At 37.8% G+C, this 25651-nt stretch overlaps 1 protein-coding gene across 7 annotated transcripts in view; it reads left to right on the plus strand.

Moving 5' to 3' along the window:
• The window catches only part of triob (trio Rho guanine nucleotide exchange factor b), a 174738-nt gene that overhangs the window by 82650 nt on the left and 66437 nt on the right, over positions 1-25651 (plus strand). For all 7 annotated transcript variants that reach the window (XR_007925466.1, XM_051865402.1, XM_051865400.1 and 4 more), the window contains 7 exons: positions 4515-4706; positions 7768-7899; positions 8329-8559; positions 12566-12688; positions 12834-13025; positions 16620-16789; positions 18537-18711. Coding sequence is in view for 6 of the 7 variants with exons in the window: in XM_051865402.1 (XP_051721362.1) it covers positions 4515-4706; positions 7768-7899; positions 8329-8559; positions 12566-12688; positions 12834-13025; positions 16620-16789; positions 18537-18711 (1215 nt within the window). In the remaining variant the exon portion in view is untranslated. The remainder of the gene's footprint in view (positions 1-4514; positions 4707-7767; positions 7900-8328; positions 8560-12565; positions 12689-12833; positions 13026-16619; positions 16790-18536; positions 18712-25651) is intronic.

The raw sequence follows: 25651 nt of genomic DNA on the forward strand, positions 1-25651 counted from the left end.
CCTCCTCTGCACTCAACTCCTCGAGGGAGAAGGAGCATGAGTGGCCATGCTCTCCCTCTTGCCCTGCCTCTGGTCCTCGGAATGTGCCGGACCAGAACCCGGTATTTCCTGAACATTGCCAACTATGCCATCACCTCTCTAAACTTTCTGAACGCTGTCTCAACAGATGTGCAAAAAAGTTCAGAGGGCGAGACTGAGGCATCGAGAAAAAAAATACTTTAGTTCTCCCTGATGTCTGACAAGTTCAGCCACAGATGCCTCTCCATGACCATCATCACTGCCGACCGTCCACTGCATTTAGCGACCGATAGCATCACTGTTCGTTTAGGGGCCCGGAAAGCTAGATACGTGGGGTGCGCAGTTCAGCAAACACTTCAGGGGACAGTCCTGATCTTTTAGCAGATCTGCCTGATAGGCCTGCAACACCGCCATACACCCTGCCATTCAATCGCAAGGTGGTTTGAAGCATCCTGGATGGCAGGGCAGGAGCCTTCAAAGAGGATGACTCACCCTGGGAGAGATAGCTCGCAAACGTCTCCTCCATGGAGGGCATCCTCACATTTCCCCGCTCACCTAATCCTTTTACATTTGTGTAGTTCGAATAATGAAATTGATCAGTCCGGGCAGAATATGGCTTCTTCCACAAATACTTCAGCGTGGAGGTCAGAAAAGAATGAAAGGCTCATGGGAGAAGGGCAAACATGGCCTAATAGGGAGCGCTCGTTCAGCCTACCATGAGCAACATCCCATTTTCACACCCCCAAGCCAGATCCAATCTGGCTGTGGCATTGGCCATGATGTCCAGCAATTCCCCATATGCAGAGCTGGCAGGTTGAGAAAACTTTCCTCACACACTTTCCTTGCCTTCTTCAACCACATTCGTTTTCTCTTGGCTGGATGGTGCCAAGATCTGCTGGATCAGATGACTCGAGAAACAGCACTTTGTGATTGAGCAGATCGCTTGAGCCCGCAATCGAGGTTCAAGAAAGAGCCAACCCCTTTTCCTCGGCGAGCTCAACCTGTGATCCCCACAACTGAAGCCTTTCGCTTTGCCTCGTCAACAGCTTGGCCTGAGCTGCGGGTTGCAGACACTTGTCCCACATCCCTCAAGAACAGGGACAAGCATGAACGGAGCTATCTCATAGTAAATTTCTCACAGTGGCCGCATTCAGAACCCTCGAGCACTGAAGCACAGGTTGTGCGTGTCCTCAGGTGTCAAAGACCTGGGATTTTCAATTATCCTGCCTTCACCACGCGCTACCAATACAAACGGCCCCTGAAGACAAAAAAAGCTGATGACGTGTGCTATGGGCATCCTCTTATACTTCCGGGTGCTCTGCTAATGATATCACGGACTGTCACCAACCAATCAGATTGGAGTGTTTTCACATGTGCTTCAGACACCGGATACACTGATGGCATCCCCATAGCATCCATGCTATGAACTGCATATGTAAATATTATGTAGGCCTATTGTTTACATCAAATTCATGCTGTAATAGTAGAATAATGGTCATAGGTTTCAACAGTACAGCCTGTGTTTAATAGCTTGCAACCATAATGTCTACGTTTAGCTTCAAAAGGTGTCTTCAACGATGATATTCTATAAAAATGAAGATTGTCTTTTTTGCATCCCGATTCCAAACATCCAAACTTCCAAAGGCACAACAAGACATTTTTTTCTTATTCCATAGATTTTGCCTGTTTTCCTCCACATGGTACTACTGTTTTTCTGCCACCACAATGCGCTCGCAACTGCAGTGACGTAACTATGTCGTCTGCTCCCAAATGGTCTATACAGTATATGCTTATATGCTTCTTATAATGGCTGATTCACATCAATACCAATAACAAAAAATGAGAAAATTACTGATATAGTCACCATTGCATTGTGCATCCATTGCATATCACATTTTATTAGGACTTGATTTAAAGCTAATGGTTGAAAAGTTAGTGTGTGTGTGTTTTCGAATATGCATGTGACTGTGTTACTGCTCTAGGTTTTCACGTGCACGGACATGACTGCTGCAGTTTATTGTTGCACGCAGGCTGATACCAAACCCCCATAAGGTTTTCATCTGACAGCTCTGTGTATTGATCCTGTACCCTTTTGAATGCCTCTGGGCTGTGTAATTAGTCCCATGTGAGGAAGCAGCATGGTAACCAGAGCGCTGCGTTCCACCAGCACTCTCATGCACTAGACTTTAGTTCTCCCTAAAGAACGTACATAATTCAGACACTCCCATTACATCAGAGAGCACACACTTCTGAAGCATGTTAGTATGAAAGTGCTAATCTAGAATCAGATTCCACCCCATACAGTACTGATCATCATCACAGGTGATCATAGCAGTTTCTCTAATTATGTGATGTATTTCCAGGTGAAACAGAACATTTAGGTGGAAATAATGTAGGATGGAGCTTGATTCTATCCATAGACATTTGATTGGATAGTGTAAAGTTAGGCTATGGTATTATTGGTTAAAAGTTAAGTTTAATGTCAAAGCTGCAGTCTGTAACTTTTTTTGGTTAAAAATTATCCAAAATCAATTTTTGAGCAAGTACATAACCAGCCAGTGTTCAAAACTATCTCCTTACCTTAGCTCGATTCACAACAGTAAGCTTATAATAATGTTTTATAATAAAAGCGGTACTGGTGGATTTCCGCGGGAAATTCAAGCATGCAGCCGTTTGTCTTTGGTCATTACGTCACGTCTGTAAACAGAAAGAAAGGAGTCCCAGCTAGTAGCTATATCATGTGAGGATGCTGCTTGTAGCAGATCATTTTTAGCCTTTTCTCACAGCAGCTGAAATAATTAAACTTATCATTCTGATGGCGGATTGTAATCCAGAAAGATCCAAATGACAATCAGTGACAACTGGAGATTCACCCGTAGTCAAAAGCAAAAGACGTCGGACTGCGGAGTGGCTACTGAAATTGAAATCTAAAGGTAACGCTAATACACACTAAATACACATAGTCACGCAATGCTGATGTTGTTAACATTAACAATTTAAGAACAAAGTATAACAGTAATAATAATTTGCACGCTTTGGCATGATCCGAGCTAAGCGATCATTAGATTTAATCACCATTGACAGCGCAATTTATTGTAGGCCTAATCCTTTTTTCCTCAGTTGGTCGGAACAAAAGTGACAGACAAGTTACTTACTTGTTCAGATGACATCTTCCGGTGAAAATTCTTATTTTGGTCATACTTCCAAGACATAGAATCTGTGTTTCTGAAGTACAGTATCCACACCAATGTGGTGAATGACACCAAATATTAGATTCATCCGCGCTGAGGAGCCGTGCCGATGCACAGCGCACGTAATGATAATAATTCCACATATAACTGCAATTGCAGATTTGAAACAGAGATGGCGACAAAGAGGCAAAACTTACTTAACTTACTTACAGCGTTAAGTTAAGTTTTGCCTGGCCACTAAAAATATCATTCATTGATCTTGTACATGCATTACAAAGGTAAACATTTGGTTTTCTGTGATGTGTTCTACATTTTTACTGCAAACTGTACTGATTTGTCAAAAAGCTATCTAGCTAACATAGCAACAATGAATTGAAATGACAAAAATCACTTCTGAATCTTGGAAGCATCAGTAAGAATATGTTGAAAACTACAAACCAATCAGCCATCAGTTACAGTGACCCTTAAAGGAATGAAAATTTTGGTTGAACAAATGCTTTATTATAATTGTAACTTGAAATCATTTTTTAAAGAAGTTAATTATGCTCACAAAATCTGCAAAATACAGTAGAAACAGTAATATTGTGAAATATCATTACAATTAAACGTAACTCTTTTCTATTTTAATATATTTTACAATGTAATTTCTTCCTGTGATGGCTAACCAGTCATTGTCAATTTTGATTTCATGTTATCTGTATCTAAAGTATTTTTAGTGCTACCACAAGCTATTTGTTTAGATCTTAAGCTCAGGATCTTTTTTTTTTTTTTTTTTTTTTAATCTATTAAGATATTTTATGCCAGTTTAACATACTAAACTTCTGTTTGCAGTGTTATATTGTATTTTCAGTTGGTAAAGCACACAACATTTTTTTAATTGTATGAAATGGGTAGACCTAAACTCTGACCATGATTCTTCCTCTTGGCTTAAATTCTCATCCACACACATTCCAGAGCTGTGGCTGAGGCTGTAGACATGTGTGTGTCTGTGGTCAGACAAGAGCTGCTCCTCCCTGCAGAAGCAGCTTTGAGTGGACTGCTGTTTATACAGTTTCCACACAGATCTGTCACAACCATTCATCATTTGTTTTGAATGATAATATTAAAAGAAAGTAACATTTTATGTTTTGTAGCAATTTTTTTTTCCAATTCAACCTTCAAAAACAAAATTCACTGTTTTGATTTGTTTTAGCTATGTCATACCCCATGTATGATTAGCATAAATGTGTATTCTTAAAAAGCAACCCATTCAGGGGAAGTGATGCAGTGTATACAGCACTCAGTGATTCTTGTGGTCTCTTGCAGAATGTGTATGTGAACATCAGTCGGATCATGTCCGTGGGGAACAGGCTGCTGGAGTCGGGTCACTATGCAACCCAGCAGATTCAGCAGATCTCAGGTCAGCTGGAGCAGGAGTGGAAAGCATTTGCCGCCGCGCTGGATGAGAGGAGCGCACTGCTGGAGATGTCCGCTAACTTCCACCAGAAAACTGACCAGGTGAGGCCTAAATGTGCTGACACATAGCTACAGATACGTTGAGCATAAAAACAAATGTATAATGATCACAGTTGCACACAAATAAAGTGTATTTTCAGAGAAACACACGACTAAAGTAGTTCCAGGCAGGTCTTGTATGTCCATATCATACATGTATATCACTTCGCCAAATGATTTCAGTTATTTCAAAGGTCCTTACAGCCTACAACAGCAAAAGAACCAAACCTCACAATGACACTGACCAAGCAAATAAATATAGTAAACATTTATAGTAAACAATTTATTTCCATGTTTTTTTTTACCACAAAATGATGTTTTATGTATGCAGAGCACATGCTCTTTTTCTCCCGCTCTCTCTCCCACTCAAATGCGCACACATGCAGTACGGACATAGGTTCAAAAACCTATGTACAGACAAGCGTTACAGTAAACAACACAACAAACAACATTTCTCGTTTGTGATAAGGCGATATAATAACGCACTGCGACTTAAACCAATCTGTGGAAATGAGACGGACAGGGTCATAAAATGCGTATGGAAGGTACATAGGTTTCTTGAAGCAGATAAACTTACAGTTTCGCTATTAGTAAAGACGCTTCTGCCAAACATGTTGAGGGATGCAAAGACTCAGGTAATTTACACATGCTTAATCTCTCTCTCTCTCTCTCTCTCTCTCTCTCTCTCTAATAACTGCATTAATAACTACATCAATGTGCTATCAATGGCTCAAGCCTCCGTTAGTAGCTCTAAAATGACGTTTTGCAATTAGCAACGAAGGTGTGGGATGCAGAGATGGAAACTCGATCGAGTCTGCGACTTGGACTTGAGTCGCACTTAAGTCGCAAAAATAAATGACTTGCGACTTGACTTGGACTCGCGAACGACTAACCCGAGACTTGACTCGAGACTTGACTTGTATTTTTGATAAGTCCCTGTCTTCAAATCCAAGCCTTTTGGCATGGCATACCCCACATGACGGCACGAAACACCACATTTTACTATTTATTAATTCCCAAATATGTGCTGCAGCAGCAAATCACAAATCATCTTTAAACATACCAAGCCAGCGAGCGTGTGACACATCTGAAGGCACGCGAATTCATCACCCATTAGAAAACTTCTGTTAAATAAATTAGCAACAAATAATAATAATATTTCCAAGCCTTACCTTGCGATAAACTTTGTCATTTAATTTGAAAAGCAATCAATTAATCCAAAGGGAAGCTGCGGTGTTGCAAAGCTACAGAGGCTTGCTTGCGGTCCGTTTTCAAGAAGTACGTGTCCTTTTATTAATTTATTTTATTTATTTATTTATTTTTGCCCAAGTATTTGCTAATGCATATAATATCCAGATGTACCAAGTTAATTTGTATCTGGATTGGACGAACACTTCCATACGCATTTTATGACCCTGTCCGACTCATTTCCACAGATCGGTTTAAGTCGCAGTGCGTTATTATATCGCCTTATCACAAACGAGACACACAGATGGAAATGTTATTTGTTGTGTTGTTTACTGTAACGCTTGTCTATACATTGGTTTTGTTACCGCCGGTGCTCACTGGAAGACTACATTTTCCAGCATTGTTTGAGATATAGAGCAAACTACAGCAACTCATATAACTCAAAATACAGAGCACTTTTTTTCCATATGGTGGTTCTAAATGGTATAATTTTGTATAAAGTTAGAAAGTAATAGTAATGATTTAAGTAGTATTTTGTGTGCTTTATTAGGCAATTTTAAAATAAAAATAATCTGTTTTGATATTTAAATACACTGTTAATTACAATAACAACTAGCTGAAAAAAAATATTGATAAAAATAGAACAAAGACTTGACTTGAGACTTTGCTTGGACCCCTAAAGACTTGAGACTTGACTTGACTTGGACCTCAAAGACTTTAGACTCGACTTTTACTTGACCGCAGGGACTTGTGAACATGTCTGGTGGGATGAGATGCGTAAGAAATTAGTCCTACACACAAGAGCGTTTTAAGGACAAAAACCTGACAAATGTCATAAAATACAACATCTGAACAATGACTTGAGGTGTGGTAACCGTAGCATAAGCGAAAAAATTGACTCTGGTCCGTTGTGTTATTAGAAAATAATGCACATCCGAGGTGTAACGACCATTCCGCTTCTTGCCATGGCCGCATTACCACCTCAGGTATGCATTATTTTGTAATAATTCAACGTCTCGCCTGTCGTCAGTTATCCCTTACATAGTGTGGGCAAAAAAACAAGCAAAAAGGAAAAAATAAATAAATAGTGCAAAAGGGAAGTAAAATAATATATATATATATATATATATATATATATAATATAATATGTATATTTTTTTTTGTTTGTTTGTATTTAGTGCACCAAATTTTTTTTTTTTTATCTATGTACATTTTAGTAATTTACTTTCATGTATCAAACTGATTATATATATATATGCCACCCCTTTTATCCCTCTCCTGTTACTCAGACAAACATGTTTGAGGAGCTGTGTGTTGATATTTTTGACCACTCATAAATGTTTCAAAAGCACCACAAGCCACAATTATTGCACTTTTCAGGAAGTCTGCCTATATACACACAAAAAAACAAAAATGTATGGTTTTTTTTTTGTTTGTTTGTTTGTTTGTTTGTTTGTTTTCTCTCCCTCCAGTATTAAATCTTTATTGGTAAATATACAACTTGGATGTTTATCTTGTATTTTATGATTGAATCATTGGTGATTGTTCAGAGAATTTTCACTTGAATACTACTGTGTGCTGGAAAAAAACGATGAATGAAATCCTTTAGTTTTATCTTTCTGTCCTTTATTTTTTCTTTGAGTGTTTATTATCTGCTGTCAGCATCAATATTAGACTGACGTGCTGTTCACTTTGCTCCATTTTGCTATGGGACAAAAATAGACTGCATATTTGTACAGAATTTAATTTATTTTTTTACCTAATTAAGACTATCAGTATAGTAATCATTCCTGTCTGTGGTAACAGATCACAGATGTACTGTATATTTGGCCATTTCCAGATAAGCAGTAACAGGATATTCTTATCCATTTTCTAGTATATGAGCAACATGGACTCATGGTGCAAGGCCTGTGGAGAAGGAGAACTTCCTTCTGAGCTGCAGGACCTGGAAGACACCATCCACCACCACCAGGGTCTCTATGAACACATTACCGCTGCCTATTCTGAGGTATGAATCTCTTATGTCCATTACAGGAAGCACTATGCTCTGCAGTAAAAGCTTTTTGCTTGTGTTTGTAAATGTTGTGCTGCTGCAGAGTATGGACTTGCTCCTGCCAAAAGATACACAGACATGCTGCTGTGAACATGAATAGTCATACATAAATTCCATAGCAGATCTAGGCAGGTGGAGCTGGGGGAGGTGGAGGGTCTCAGAGGAACTCTGATAGCATGCTGTAGTAACAGCTTACAGCAAACACAAAACAGACTATTAAATGTTGAGTAAGCAAGCTCATTGACTGAAGAATCAATCAGATGGCATGAGAAGGACCTAACAGCCTGCGCCATCTAGCGTTTCATGACTGGATATTCAATTGAATGATTTTCTTCTGTGTATAAGATCTTTAGGTATTCATGTGTATTGCCTGTACATCCTCAGGTAAGTCAGGATGGCAAAGCCCTACTAGATAAGCTACAGCGTCCTTTGACCCCAGGCAGTGCCGATTCGCTGACATCCTCGGCTAACTACTCTAAGGCAGTGCACCATGTCCTGGATATCATTCATGAGGTTCTGCACCACCAGAGGCAGTTGGAGAACATCTGGCAACACCGCAAGCTCCGTCTTCACCAAAGGCTACAGCTCTGCGTCTTTCAACAAGATGTCCAGCAGGTCAGACACTTAGTCGTAACTAACAATACTTTATACACATACTACTGCAAGTGCTGTTGGTACAGATTCAGTGGGATTCATTTAATCATTCTTATTTGGGAAGTGAGAGATGTGCAGATTGGATGAAGTGTCAGAGCGTTTCACTAGACATCTGTGCAGATTTTTTTTTTTTTTTTTTTCACTCTCGCCCACTTCCCACAAGTTTCATCCCCCACATGCCTGTTCCCGCTGAATTTTACTTCCTCCTCGCAGTGATTTTGTTCTGCCTTCTCTTGCACATCTTTTTTTTTTTCCATTAAACCAAAAAAGACTAAAAGAATATATATATACAGTCAAACCAAAAATTATTCAGACACTAGATATATATTTTTTATTTTTTTACTAGTGGGTGCAGGACACTATAGTTCATTTATGTAAGTGAGGATAGCAAAATAAAGTAAATTGTGACATAGTATACCCAAAAATTCTTTATACAGTGTTTTGCTTAAGTGTTATCTGACATAATTAAGATTAATTTTTTTCTGACACAGTTTAACTCTAAGATCTTGTCATATTTTATTACCTTTTTTTTTTTTTAACTATAGTGAATAAACAGTAATAATGAATGAAATGTTCAGGGTGTCTGAATAAATTTTGCTTTGACTGTATATTTGCATTTAATTGATCAAAAGTGACAGTAAAGACATTTACAATTATAATGTTACAAAATATTTCTATTTAAATTCTATCTATTCTATCTAGATTTAAATAGATTCATCAAAGAATCCTGAAAAAGAATTGCAGCTTTCACAAAAATATTAAAGCCATGATTTCAGCATTGATAATAATAAGCAATGTTTCTTGAGCACCATATTAGCATATTAGAATAATGTCTGAAGACTAATGGCTGCTGAAAATTCAGCTTTGCTATCACAGGAAAAAGTTAAATTTTAAAATATATTAAAATAGAAAAAAAAAAAATATTAGTGAATTGTGATAATATTTTACAATATTACCATTTTTACTGTATTTTTGATCTAATAAATGCAGCCTTCGTGAGCATAATAGATTTATTTAAAAAAAAATAAAATAAAATTGTACAGACCCCAAACTTTTGATCGGTATATCTATATACAGTGTATATATATATATATATATATATATATATCATGAAATAAACCTTAAAGCATTTTTTTTTATTCAAAAGTTATTGATAAGCCAGTTTAACATTTGATTTATGCTTATTCAGATAAATTAATGAAATCTCACAGTGTGGGCGATTGTAAAACAAACAAACAAACAAACAAAAAACATCCTTAATATATTTTAATGTTACAAAACACAAACTGATTACAGAGTTTGTGTATGAATATATTTATGACAATGTGGCATTGAACTGAGTCCTGCTCACAAATGAGGTGCATCTGGTTGAATCTCTTCTTCTCTTTGTCTGAATATCGTTATTGAAAAATGGCAGCATCTGAATGCCTGCGAGACATCGTTATGTTGAATATAAAGTGAGTTCTTGTCTGTTTAAAATAGGATTTCACTACTCAGTTGAGAATAGAATGTAAATTTGAAAGGGAGATTTTAGGCACCACTGCATTAAATTGTTAAAGGGATAGTTCAAAAAAAAAAAAAAAAAAAAAAAATTCTGTCATTACATCGTTCCAAAACTGATGTTATTGTTCCTGTGAAATAAATAAAAGTTGTTTTTTTTTTTTTTTTTTTAAGAATCTCCACATACAAAAAGTATAAAAAGCACCATAAAAGTAGTCCATATGGCATGTGCACTCTATTCCAGTTGTATAGACTTCTTTTATGGTTCTTTTATTGTCCTTATTGGTGCCTGTCACAGCCACTGGTCACTATGAACTGTGGTTTTATGGCAAGGATCTATACAAAGATTCTTTATTTATGTTCCAGAGAAAAAAAAAAAAAAGAAAAGAAGAAAAGGGAAAAAAAAACAGCATATGGGTTTGAAACATCATGAGGATATGTAACATGAGGAGATATCTTTTTTTTTTTTTTCCAAGTAAGACATTTTAATAAAAATTCTGTCATACCTTTTACAACAACATCCAATTGTCTCTTCCACTCTCTCTAACACACAGTCTGCCCCACACTGTGTTCCCACTTTTTTTTAAACTTAGTCTTTTTCTCTCAGACACATTCAGTATCAGTTGTCATGGTAACCGTGTTCAGCAGCCTCATTATGTTGAGGGTTTGCCCCATAAAATGATGCAGGCATAGGGGACCTCTAAACCTTCCAGACATCTGAAAAAAGACACGTGAGCAGGAGACTCAACATCTGCACGACAAATGATTTCTTCTAATCACACGCACACACACGTGCTGACAGATGCCACCACACACGCAGCTCTGAATGTGGCACATTGAGCCAGATCAAAGGTGGCATAATGAAATATGCATGAGTAGAGGACTCAGTGTGTTTCGCAGTGTGCCGTGGCGTCTTTTGAGACAGGTAGAAAGCTTTCATACTTGGATATGAGACGTCTGTCTTAGAAGCTCCATCTTGCAGGTTTCAAATGTTTAAATACAAATGTTTAAAACATTTAATACTCACTTAAATGCATTTGTAATGTGTTTTTATTAGTAAAATCTTGCATATGTATTCAGATGCTCATGCAAACCTGAGATAAATAACAAATAATATAACATTAGTCAAAAATCCATAACATAAACAATTATTGAACTCCGACAACACCATCAGAGTACACACCAGAGGCTCGCTGGCTTAATCTGCAGGATGACCTCACTGCGTGTATGGTGCTGATGTTTATAGAGGTGTTGAGCTGTCGCAGTGACTCCTGCTGCTTTGAGGTGCCCCCTGGTGGTTTTACACTGGAAATGCAGTTGAATTCTTTTTATACTTTATATTCTATCTATCTATCTATCTATCTATCTATCTATCTCTCTCTCTCTCTCTCTCTCTATATATATATATATATATATTCGTTTTCGAATCCACTGTTATCATAAAAGAAATTAACTAAATCACTAAGATTCCTGAGAAATGTTTTACTGTCCTCTTATTTTTTTTTATTCAGCTAGAAATTGCTAGAAAGGGCCATATGTTTTGTAATGACATTATTTTATTTTATTTTATTTTATTTTATTTTTTAATCTTTATCCTAGAGTCACAAGCAACTGGAAAAGTCATGGAAATTCATTGCTAGAGTTTCAAAATAAAACCTGGAAATATTAGGAAATTTTAAAACTGATTCCTTGGCCTTGAAAAGTTATGGAAATTGATTAAACCTTTCAAAGGTTTCAAAGGCTTTCAAAATCCTATAATCATGAAAGACCTTAACGGGTTAATTCACCCAGAAATAAAAATTCTGTCATTAATTACTCACCCTCATGTCGTTCCAAACCCGTAAGACCTTCGTTCATCTTCGGAACAAAAATTAAGATATTTTTGATGAAATCCGAGAGCTTTCTGACATCTGATAGACTGCAAAGTTATTACCACTTTCAAGGCCTAGAAAGGTAGTAAAGACAAAACAAACGCAAAAAACAAACAAAAATAACGACTTTATTCAATAATTTCTTCTCTTCCATGTCAGTCTCCTACGCTGTTCATGTAGTGCAGCGCTTCCGGGTTCTACATCAGAACGCTGGCTTATCTGTTGTGAAGGGTCATATTCTTCTGCACAGTCACGCAGAGCTGAAGCACAACCAAACAATGTTCTTCTGCAAAATGCATGCAGTTTTGTTTTTGTTTTTAACCACTAGGGCCAAAAGTTACATTGTGTACCTTTTAATTTATTTAAGTATTAAGTCCTAAATGTATACCCTACACTTTAATTACATTTTACAGTAGTAACAAATAAATGTTGTTTTGTGCATTTTCACATTTGTGTTGACATACAATCCTCAGCGGAAATATCTGTGTATAATATCATGACTCATTTAGGATTACTTTTTATGATGCGGGAGGTGGTTCTCTTGACCATCTCAGCAACATATGGTTATGTTCTTCTTTATGAATGTCTTCTCGCAGGTTCTAGATTGGATTGAAAACCATGGTGAGGCATTCTTAAGTAAGCACACAGGAGTGGGGAAGTCTCTGCACAGGGCTCGTGCATTACAGAAACGTCATGAGGACTTTGAAGAAGTGGCTCAGGTAAGGAGGAACAGATGTAAGAGTATCGCTTTGGCTACTGTCCATCTGGCTATCTTCTGTTCTCCTCCCTGATTTAAAACTATTTAGGCCACCTCAGAAATGAGTCAAATGCATATTAACTTCCATACTGCTGCTTGTTTCTCAGAACACCTACACGAATGCAGACAAACTCCTGGAGGCGGCAGAGCAGCTGGCTCAGACAGGCGAGTGTGACCCTGAGGAGATCTACCAGGCCGCACACCAGCTGGAAGACCGTATCCAGGATTTCGTAAGACGCGTTGAACAGCGTAAAGTCCTGCTCGACATGTCTGTGGCCTTCCATACTCACAGCAAAGAGGTAAGTCTTGGAAGAGAGTAAGAGTGGGTGTTAGTGAGTGTGGATGTGTTGGTTGTGCCTGTATTCTACTCGACATAAATGTGTTACAGAATATGATTTAACATTCACAGACTTTTGACAGTTTCCTTAAAAAATACAGGACAAGTTTAGAAAGTTTTAATAATTTGGAGCCATGGTATAGTGGTTATCACACATACTCCAGATACATATTGAGCCACAGTACTACTCATGTGTTTGAACTTGACCCACAATATTCATTCATTCATTCATTCAGTTGTTCATTCATTTAAATATTTTTTGTAATGTCTTCACTTTCAGAGATAAAAGTATAATTGTAACATTGTTTTCCTGAATATTATGTAACATGTATACACACAATCTTTGAAAATGTACTTGAAAAATATAGGACAAGTTTTGAAAAGGTTTAAAAACACCTGATTCAGTTCATCAGCTCATTAGAAGAGACTGTAAGACTTGAATTTAGTGTGACCTGGAGACATCCAAAATATGAAGCACTGGTATAGTGGTTATCACACATGCTCCAGAGACATTGAGTCTTGGTGCTCACGTGAGTAATATAGGTTTGAATATTCCTGAATATTATGTAACAGGTATACACACAATCTTTGAAAATGTACTTGAAAAATACAGGACAAGTTTAGAACAATTTGTGAAAAGATCCTTGTCCTTGTGGGGAGGAAAACAGCATATAAATTATACAGAATTATGTTTCTTGAAAATCTAAAAGTGTGAAAATCTAAAATTGTTAGGGGATTAGAGTTAGGGGATAGGATATACAGTTTGTACAGTATAAAATCATTATGTCTATGGAATGTCCCCATAAAACATGAAAACCCAACATATGTGTTTGTGTATGTTAATGTCTTCACTTTTTTTCACATGTTCCATTGTTTCTGCACCATACTGTTAAAGGGTTTGTTCACCCAAAAATGAAAATGCTGTCATTAATTAATTAATAATTAATAATAATAATAATTCCTTACATTTATATAGCGCTTTTCTGGGTACCCAAAGCGCTTTACATATAGAAGGGAGAATCTCCTCAACCACCACCAATGTGCAGCATCCACCTGGATGATGCGACGGCAGCCATATTGCGCCAGAACGCCCATCACACACCAGCTTATTGGTGGAGAGGAGACAGAGTTATGAAGCTAATCAGTGTATGGGGATGATTAGGAGGCCATGATGGACAGATGCCAATGGGCAAATGTGGCCAGGATGTCGGGGTTACACCCCTACTCTTTTTGAAGGACATCCTGGGATTTTTAACGACCACAGAGATTCAGGACCTCGGTTTAACGTCTCATCCGAAGGACGGTGCTTTTTGACAGTATAGTGTCCCCATCACTATACTGGGGTGTTAGGATCCACACAGACCACAGGGTGAGCACCTCCTGCTGGCCTCAGCAACACCTCTTCCAGCAGCAACCTAGTTTTCCCAGAAGGTCTCCCATCCAGGTACTAACCAGGCTCAGCCCTGCTTAGCTGAACAAATTTGAATTACTCACCCTCATGTCGTTCTACACCCGTAAGACCTTCGTTTATCTTCGGAACACAAATTAAGATATTTTTGATGAAATCCAATGGCTCAGTGAGGCCTCTATTGCCAGCAGGACAATTAAAACTTTCAGTGCCCAGAAAGGTGCTACAAACATATTTAAAACAGTTTGTGTGACTACAGTGGTTTAACCTTAATGTTATGAAGCGACGAGAATCATTTTTGTGCGCCAAAACAAACAAACAAACAAAATAATGACTTTTCAACAATATCTAGTGATGGCCAATTTCAAAACAGTGCTTCAAAGCTTTACAAATCTTTTGTTTCGAATCAGTGGTTCGGAGCGCCAAAGTCACGTGATTTCAGTAAACGAGGCTTCGTTACGTCATAAGTGTTTCGAAATTTCAATAGTTCACGTAACTTTGGCAGTTTGATACATGATCCGAATCACTGATTTGAAAAAAAAGATTCGTAAAGCTTCAAACCTTCATGAAGCAGTGTCTTGAAATCGGCCATCACTAGATATTGTTGAAAAGTCGTTATTGTGTTTTTTTGGCACACAAAAAGTAATCTCGTTGCTTTATAATATTGAGGTTGAACCACTGTAGTCACATGAACTGTTTTAAATATGTTTTTAGTACCTTTATGGGCATCTGAATGTATTAATTATCTTGCTGGCAATGGAGGCCTTACTGAGCCATCTGATTTTATCAAAAATATCTTAATTTGTGTTCTGAAGATGAACTAAGGTCTTACGGGTGTAGAACGACATGAGAGTGAGTTATTAATGACAGAATTTTCACTTTTGGGTGAACTAACCCTTTAAGTGCGCTGTAACTTTTCTCTGTAGGCTTCCACAACATTTTTACTAGTTGACTAGTCAGCGGATCTCTGTTTATATTATGTAAATGACATTCTGATATGCTCTGCTACTTCTGCACTTGCAATTTCTGCATTGACATAGAGTGTGTTAACTGAGAGATTGTCACACCTGAGATGATGCAGATGAGAATGGGAAAGGTGCATAAATGGATTTATGCCACTGTACTTTGTCAACGTTTGAACTCATACCATCTCAGATGTCTGTAGCGCAGTTCACTTAATAATGTCACATAATGTATTTCAATAACACAAACCTCAGTTCTACTCAATTTTCGCTTTCATGTAATTCCAAATATATTCAACAACTACAGGTTATAATACAAAGCTAATGTCATGTAGCTACACTGGATTGCTACTTGTGAGCAGAAGAATTTTCCTTCTGCTGTTGCTACATAGAACTAGCACAACTGAAATTATGTTCCACAGCTAGTCGACACAGACCACACATTCACTAGCAGCAGAACTGATTGACTAGTCAGTGCGAACTGTATGAAAATGTAATATCTTGCAGTATCCCACTTGCAAATATTAAACATGATCTGTGCTGTGGTTAGCGTTTTTTTGGACCTCAAATGTTTATCATTTGTCTATTTATTCAGAACTCTTTCCTCCTGGTCCATCTATATTCCACAAACAGTAAATGATAATGAGTAGACAGTGCGTACATGATTCATGACATACTTAATACGAACAAACAATGCTTTCTTTAATGTCTCCATATGGCGTAATGTTAGCCATCTGCTATCTGTAGCAGGCTGGTTTATGCAGACATCTTTGTTTCTGAGAATGTGTTTTATAATGGGATGAGTAATGATAAAGGGTTAAAGGCTGGAGTTTTGGAAAAAGAGAAAGGTGGAGATGGAAAAAGACAATGGGGAGGTGTGGAAAGACGGAGCATGGCCTGCTGTGGCAAGAGATACACTCTTTGACATGCCAACACAGGCAGATGGCTAATCCTGTGAGCTCACACAAGACGAAGGCCATTCACAGGAAATAACAACACCAGCCGTTCGGTGGCAGCCTAAGTGCGTCTGGCTGTTTGTCTTGTCATGTTTGTGCATTTGGACATTTAATTTTAGAACAATTGTTATTTGTTTGAAGACCCATGGACCTACACAGTTTACTGATTGGTTCATAATATTGTGAAGATTCTAATCTGATTGGCTGGTAATGATGTCACTCTTCTGCAGCTATGGACATGGTTAGAGGAACTTCAGAAGGAGTTGCTGGATGATGTTTATGCTGAGTCAGTCGAGGCGGTGCAGGAGCTGATCAAACGTTTCGGTCAGCAGCAGCAAACCACCCTGCAGGTCACTGTCAACGTCATTAAAGAAGGAGAGGATCTCATCCAGCAGCTCAGGTACTGGCCAATGAGAAAACATCAGTTAAGTAGTAAAAGGTGACCGTTCACTTGTTGTCATGAGAATTCTGACACAAACAGAAACACTTATGCACGTCATGCCATTCAATTGACGTCTGTTGTATTAATTATAATTACTAAACTCTAACCCCACAGATGCTTTTTTCATTTTTGTGAATTTTGTTAGATTATTTAGTCACTTTATGAAACTAGTGACCTTGTGGGGAACGAAAACTAATGCAGGTTTTTCAGGTTTTATTAATAGAGCAAATATAGCAGGCTACAAAACCATGCACATCACAAACATTAACAACTTACAAACAGTGTTGGGGGTAACGCATTACAAGTAACTTGAGTTACGTAATCAGATTACTTTTTCAAGTAACATGCATTTACTCATCTCACTTGCACAAAAGCACTGAAAAACAGTGAAGTGCAATCTCGGCTTTTTATGCAAACCTGTAATAATTAACCATATTAAATTACACAAATGTACTTCATGTATTTAATCTCACTTTATTAACCAATGTCTTTGCTGCTGTCCTTCAATGATCTAATTCAACCATACTAATAAGCAAAAATGACATTACGTTAGATTTAGATTACATTATTAGATTTAGAAATAAGAGTATTGAACTTCCTTCTCCTGTATCATATTCTTCTTTAATCCAAAATGGCAGCACAGCTGAAAAGTTTGTTTGAGCTGCACCCTCTACTGTACAGGTGCAAATATGAATTTCCTTCAGCCTGAGGCTTATTCATTTCACTTTTGGTGTGAAAGGGCCTTAATATTTGCTAAAAATAGAACTTTTTTTGTTGTTATTAAAAAACAAACAAGCCCAGCCCAGGTGAGAATAAGTAACGCAAAAGTAATGTAACACATTACTTTTCATAAAAATTAACTAAGTAGTGCAATTAGTTACTTTTTTAGAGAGTAACGCAATATTGTAATGCATTACTTTTAAAAGTAACTTTCCCCAACACTGCTTACAAATCTGTAATAACAGCTTATCTTATTTTGAAGAAACTGTGGCGAAACACCAGCAAATCCGTTACTCTAACACGTCCAATATTCATTTCTAGATCTACAGAGATTCCCAAATTCACTGTTGAATTTTGCAAAACGAATCAATGTTGATGTTGCAATGTTGTTTCAACATCGTACTTTTCATACAGATCTTTATAAAATGTCATTTTTATTCATAAGTATTTTGTTAACCTTTTTAATTATTTAGTTATTTACAACATTGCTTCTTTTTTTTTTTTCAAAATTGAAACCATCTGACATTATTTCAATCACATTTCAGTTGAGATTTGCTATATATTAAATATCGTTTTGCTTGAGTATACTGCATGTATGCAGGTTAAGTTGGACATACCTATATATCCAATTTTATATAGAGAGCTGTGCAATAATATAATCTATATTTTGCGATAATATAAACAATCAAGTAGATGTTCTATATAGTATAGTATAGATAATTAAATATACCAATTTACAATCGGTTATAAATACGTATATAATATAAATAATATATACGACTCATACATTTTCATTAATATGAGAACATAGAGCTGCAACAATCACCCTAAAACACAGTAACACACTCATACAATTAATTGATCCATCTCCTAACATGCAGAGACTAATTAAACTGTTGTAAGAAGACGCTTCATTGAAGTCGTATGGTATACTTTGCCGCAAATCTTGTCTCTCATACTCATATGCTCTTATTTCTGACTGCAGGGACTCTGCAATCTCCAGCAATAAGACTCCTCATAACAGCTCTATGGCTCACATTGAGAGTGTCCTGCAGCAGCTGGATGAGGCTCAGGCTCAGATGGAGGAGCTGTTTCAGGAACGGAAGATCAAACTAGAGCTTTTCCTCCAGCTCAGGATCTTTGAACGAGATGCAATTGACGTGAGTCCACACTTTACAACATGTCTGACGGTTTTCTCCCAAATGATAACCCACTGATTTTGTTGTAAACAGTGGATCTTAACAGTTAAGACAAGACAAGTGATTCTCAGTTGATGGGTTGCAGGCAGTGGTGGAAAATTGGTGGGGAAGTCAGGGGGCTTTTTTTTTTCATCATCATTCTCCACACTTTCAGATGTCTTGAGAATCAGAATGAATAGCAGAAGCTCAGATACATATTGCTAAATGTAATTATTTACCACACTGAAACATCATCTTTCCAAATGGAGCAGTAGTCAAGTCAAGTCAGCTTTATTTATATAGCGTTTTGTATATTTTTATATATTGTATCAAAGCAGCTTTACAGGGATAAACAGGAAAAATAATGATGCAAAAAGAGTACAATTTTGCTGTAAAACGGCTCTAAAAAGAAAATAGTGTCATTGTTCAGCTGAGGTCAATTGAGTGTTGATTCGGTTCCGTTCAATAACTGTGTAAATATCATCAAATATGAAATGAGTTCAATGCATCTATAAAGCAGCTAGACCAGGTCTCCTCTGGCCAAGCGAACCAACAGGGTGTGGTCATAATTCCAGGCTGCATCACAAATCAGATTGTGGATTGATATAATTCAGAATATTTAATCCAATTCCTCCTGCTTAAAGATGCACCACACCGGCATTATGGTGGGGAGGAGTCGAAGCTGGCCATAGGGGTCTGTGCAGAGGACTTGTCTAGTTCTTGTGATCTTTGCTGAGGATCTGTGCTGATGGCTGTCGTGTCGATGAGGTCTTCACAGGGGATCTGTCTCTAGGGCACATGTAGTTGTCATGGTCTCCGCTGACATTCAGGGCTGTTGTGCTTGTCACTAGGTGCAGGTACACCATCTGATCTGGATATGGACCAGATCTGGCTGAGTACGTAACCTCAGGATAAAGTTGAAAGAGAGAGACTAATATAAGCATAGATGCCATTCTTCTTAAGATGTAAAAAGTACTGTACATCAGGTGTTATAGTAAGTGTTCCCAGTTGACCTAATTTATGCAGCCTAATAATCCTTTAACAGATTTGAATTATAGAAATGTGATAGTGTGTTGTATGTATGCTAGGTTAAAGAGATGGGTCTTTAATCTAGTTTAAAGGATTTAAAATGACAGAAATGTGGCTTTCAAATGAAAGTTTGTTGTCAAATAATTCCTAACTGACAAAGAAGACTTCATCTTCAGAGCAGCCATCAAGTGAGAGTATTCTAGGTTATTGTGTTTGGAGGTTTTTGGTCCAATAATTTTTCCAGAATTTAGTAGCAGGAAATTACTAGTCATCCAAGTAATATAGTGACCATGCATGCCATTAGTTTTGTGAATTGCCATCAGGCCATGAAGAAATATCGAGTTGAGTATCATCGGTGTAAAAGTGAAAACTAATGCTATGTTTTCTGATATCTCCCAAAGGTAGCATGCACAGGGTGAAAAGCAACGCTCCGTGTACTGAGCCTTGTGGTACTCTATATTCAACTTGTGATTGATATGATACTTCTTCATTTACTGCTACAAATTGATATCGGTCCGATAAGTACGATTTGAACCATGCCAATGCAATTCCACTAATGCCAACATAAGTCTATTCAAAAGAATGTTGTCGTCGATAGTGTCAAATGCAGCACTGAGGTCTAGTAACACTAATAGAGAGATACAACCATGATCAGATGATGGAAGCAAATCATTTTTAACTCTAATGAGAGCAGTCTCAGTACTTTGATTTGGACTAAATCCTGATTGTAAATACTCGCAAATACCATTTCTTTCTATGAAGGAACATAGTTGTAAGGATACTGCCTTTTCTAGTATTTTTAACAAAAAAGGGAGATTCATTATCGGTCTGTAGTTAACAAATTCTCTAGGATCAAGTTGTGGTTTTTTAATGAGAGGCTTAATTACAACTAGCTTGAAATTGAAATTGAAACATATCCTAATGATAATTATGAATTAATAATATTAAGAAAAAGATCTGTGGCTTCTTTCAGTAGCTTAGTCTGTATAGGATCTAACATACATGTTGTTGATTTTGATATTTAACAAGTTTAGGCAATTCTTCTTCTCTTTTTCAATTCAATTCAATTCACATTTATTTGTATAGCGCTTTTCACAATACATATTGTTTCAAAGCAGCTTTACAGAAAATGCATGCCAACATTACAATTTAGAGTATTCTTATAGCAAAAAAATTACCCTTCCCTAGCAAAAAAAAGTGCACTACCAGGAACTGTCTGGTGCGATACTGTAGTAGATGGTTGCATGTTTATAATTTTCTCTCTAATAGTATCAATCTTGCAAGTAAAGAAAATCATAAAGTCATTGCTGCTGTGCTGTTGGGAAATATCTAAACTTGTTGAAGCTCCATTTCTCATTAATTTAGCCACTGCATCAGATGAATATGTAGGGTTATGTTTGCTTTCTTAAGAAAGTCGCAAAGTAAGCAGATCTAGCAGTTTTTAAGGCCTTTCTGTAGACAGAAACACTATCCTTTTTTGTAATGCGAAATACCCCTAGTTTTGTCTTCTTCCAACTGCGTTCCATTTTCCAGGCTGCTCTCTTGAGGGTGCAAGTGTGCTCATTATACCATGACGTCGGACTGTTCTACTTAATCTTATTTAAGTGCAAAGGAGCAACCATGTCTAAACTAACATAAACATGGATATAATACTTAGCTAGCTAAAATAGCAAAAAATAATAAAGGTGTGCAGGTCTAGTCTAAGTTAAGTTGATAGATTGACTAAATTATCACCTGACTTTGTTGCTATGGGGACACACACTTATAGAGATGGATTCCCATTGGCTACATGCACAGTATTCTGGCATTTTCCGTTTTTCTAATTATGCTGTCATGTTAATAATTTTGCATATTACTCAGCCAGTGCAGTTTAAGATGATATTAACAAATTGAAGTGTTTAATTTTAAGAACCTATTTGTTTTGAAATTATAATATTGCTCTCAGATACTTTTTTCCCCTCATATCCATGAGTCAGCCTTTCATGATTACATGAGTTTGAAGTTTCAGTACTGCGTCAATTGTGAGAAGGCTATACACCACATGTTGTCTCATATCTTTCTTGTCCGTTTTGATCTGATCAAAGGAACCACGTGCTAAAAGCCAAAATCCATTGATCTCGGAGAATCTGAGCAGAAACCTTGAGCATAGACAAAGCTATCATGGATGTTCCTCTCACAGCCTGCACCATGATTCATGGAGGTTTGTGTCTCTGGATATGTGAAAATGAGTCACACTTTTGTCAAAAGGGTGTTTATGAAACTGACAGCTTTATCTAACCAATATGACTTTCACAGTTGCTCTATATTAAATCTCTTAAAGTGAACATGAAACAACCTATTTAATATTTCTGGACCCACTTTATATTTGTGTGTCTTTATCTACTGTGTACTAACATTTAAATTAATCATTTAATGCAATGCATTTATTGTGTACATACATGATTTTACACTGTACTTACATGTAAGTACTTGCATGCAATTGCATTTGTAATTAATATATGCAAATATACAAATAGTTTAGGCTATTAAGGAAATGTAATTTTGCCAAAGAAGAACTGTTACTTTAAATCAATGTTCATTTAAAAGCAGCCTACTCCGGTGTAATATGTTACCATAACATCACACTTAACACTGAGAATTTGAATGATTGTAATGTGACAACCGAGTTCAGGTCGGGTACAGTGAATTTGCCAGTGAATTCGGGTGACGTTAAAGCTGATCCACACATCTCTACTGTTGACCCTTCACTTAGTCCTTAACCTACTCTTAAACCTAACTATACTACAAAATCAGTCCATAAACTTAACCATATCCCACCTTATTTACAATAAAAACATGAACACAAAGATTACATTGTATTTAACAATTATTTATCTATGTGTTTAGTTTATATATATAAACTAAACACATAAATAATATTACATATATATATATATATATATATATATATATATTCACCTAATATAAAGCCGGACCATTATTGTAATATGACCATGTGTTTTAGGTTTGGTTAGACATCATGGGCTTTAGACCTGCTGGTAGATGTTGTAACTGCATCATTATTTAGGGAAAAGGTTTCCCCATTGACGGCCATTCACAAGTAAAAAAAAAAAAAAAAAAAAAAAAAAACATTATTTTATAGTAGATGACTTTTTCCCTGCCAGCCTAGGTGATGTCACCCAGTATGAAAAGTTGTTTCGGAGGCTAAGCAAGTTTTTACAATTTACACTGATGAATGGTTATAAAGAGAAACTTTTTCTTTGAAACAATATGCACTGAACAGTCATGCACAAGAAGATCAGAAACGTACTTAGTAAAGCAAAAAAAAGTTTAATGTTGACTCTCCTTTGCCTTTATTATCATGGCCTGCAGAATGTCATGTTTATTTTGTTATGTTAACTCTTAATTTGAAATTCTGTTCAGTTTCCTTTAGTTCCTGTTGCCCCGCTCTGTTTAGTTTCAGTTTTTCTTTAAATTACTGATTATGTCCTCCTTTGTTTCTATAATCCCACCTGTGTGTCGTTATGTTCACCATGCATATATTCTACCTGTTTTCATTGATTATCTGAGCCATGCATGTTGGATTACAACCACAGCGTGACAGAATAACCGACCCTCACAACGAGAAAAGAAAAAAAAAACATATATGAACTTATCAGCAGTGCGCCTCTTCCTCCTGGATCAGGAGGAACGTTCCCTCGAGGATCACATGTGAGATTTTCTCGACCTGGCTCACTACTCATTACCTGGACCACTCCAACTGTGTGTTTTATCGCAGAAGCCTCAATGAGCGGCCCAAAGCAAGCCTGCCTATGTAAAGTCATCGAGGGACTTTGTGGAGTCGGTATGCCTGCCACAGACCAAGAGAAGAAGCCTGTACCCTCCACGGACCCCGTGCTAGAGCCTACTCCTGCTATAGAGCTAGAGCCAGCCACCATGTCCTTCCTGAGGCCAGAGCTTGTCACCAAAGACTTTCCAGAGTGTGCGTATCCTGTCCTGTCCATCCTAGAGCCAGGAGCAGACCATTGGCTAATAGATTCATGGTCCAAAGATCCAGGTCCCGTCCTTGAACTCACTCCTCTGCTAATCCTGTCCAGCTGTTTAGATGATCCAGTTCTGTCAAGAGTCCTTCCTCCTCCCATGTTCCCACCAAGTCTCCTAGCTCCTGTGTCCCAGTCGGTCCCTCCCAAATCCCTGGTCTTGTCCCCTTCGCTGGCTCTGTCCAGGCCTCTTGGTCCGCCGTGGTCAGTCATCACCCTGGTTCCAGCATGGAATTCAGGGCCTCCAGCTGTACCTCAGGCCTCCACCCCTTCAGCTCCACTGAGCTCCTCCTTCTCTCCAGCTCCACCTTGATCCTCACTCCCTCCAACATCGGCTTTGTATGCCGAGCCCCCATCTCCACCTTGGTCCCGCAAGCCAGCGGCTCCACCTTAAGCTTTCAAGCCATCGATGTTGCCCTGGTCCATCGTCCTCTCAGCTCCGACTTGCTCTCCATATCTTCCAACTGCCTCCGTCTGTCGGTTCCCAGGTTCTGCTGCGACCGTTTACCAGTGCTCCACCCTGGCTCCTCCCACCATCAGCTCTGCTGTGGTGTCTCCCTCTACCGGCTTCTCCAGGTCCCTGTCTGTCAACAGCTCCTTGGCCACCTCCTAAACCCTCTCTTGCCTTCCACTGTTGGACTTTAAGTTAGAATGTGAGGACACGCCTTATGGTAGGGAGGAGTAATGTCACATTTATGTTCTGTCATGTGGACTCTTACTTTGACATTCTTTTCTGTTTCCTTTAGTTCCTGTTTCCCCGCTCTGTTTGGTTTCGGTTTCCTTGGTTATTTCCATGTTTGTTTCTATAGTTACATATTAGTCCCACCTGTTTCCTGTCTCGTTATTTTCACCATGTATATATTCTCCCTGTTTTCTTCTATTCCTTGCCGGTTATCATTTTAGTTTATATGAGGTTAGCGTGTATATTCTCCTGAGTGTTTTTGTCGTATCAAAGACTATTTCCATTAATTATCTGAGTTGTGCGTGTTGGATTGCTACCACACCGTGACACAGAAAGCCCATTATCCTTTGTGATTGACCTTTGGTGGCTGTGTTGTAAATGTTTTGTTCATAGGAAACCCTATATGATGTAATCAGAGTGCACAAAACGAGTCGGCTTTTGTAGTAAAAGTGATATCGCTCTCTGTAACATAATCCAATACAGATCAAGGAGTATTATATTCCAGGGGGAGTTTTGAAAGTGCTCACGTTCCACTGCTACTTTGCTGATAGATTAGGTAAAACCAAGAAGACATTGTACAGACAAAAAACAGGCAAATATTGATGCCTTCACAACCTGAAATCTGTACAAAGACAGCATAGGTGGATGTCATGTATAACTTCCAGTATATATGGGATGGTAGGTGACGATTGTAGATGAACTCCTCCTTGTTGCACTCAACATTGTTACTCAGAGCAGGGCGGGTTGGCACTGTCAGTCAAGGGGGCAGGGTGCCAGAAGGTACAGCAGTGGGTGTGTGATTTCCCAAACGCTGCTCCCACATATTGAAGAACACATTTACTTCTTAAAGAAAATGGTTGTGTTCCTGCTGTAGTCGCCATCAATGCTTCACTCAGAACAGTGGGGAAAATGCTCATGTTAATTAAAGAAGGAGGAATTCTCAATCACACAGCAGTGCAGAGTGAGTAACTTTTGACGGGAAGAATGTGGGAGGATAAGTTGTTTAAAGTATGTCTTTAAACTTTACCAAATCACTGTATCAGTGACAAATGTTGTGTTGTAAAGTTTTGAATAGATGCTCTGTAAGATGTGATGTTAGAAGTGTGGATATTTGCTAATTTATTGGCTGAAGTGAACTGCTTGCCAAGCGCTTGTTCTCTGATTCATGTTG

This window comes from Ctenopharyngodon idella, chromosome 16 (genome assembly GCF_019924925.1).
Source record: "Ctenopharyngodon idella isolate HZGC_01 chromosome 16, HZGC01, whole genome shotgun sequence".
Taxonomy (NCBI): Eukaryota; Metazoa; Chordata; class Actinopteri; order Cypriniformes; family Xenocyprididae; genus Ctenopharyngodon; species Ctenopharyngodon idella.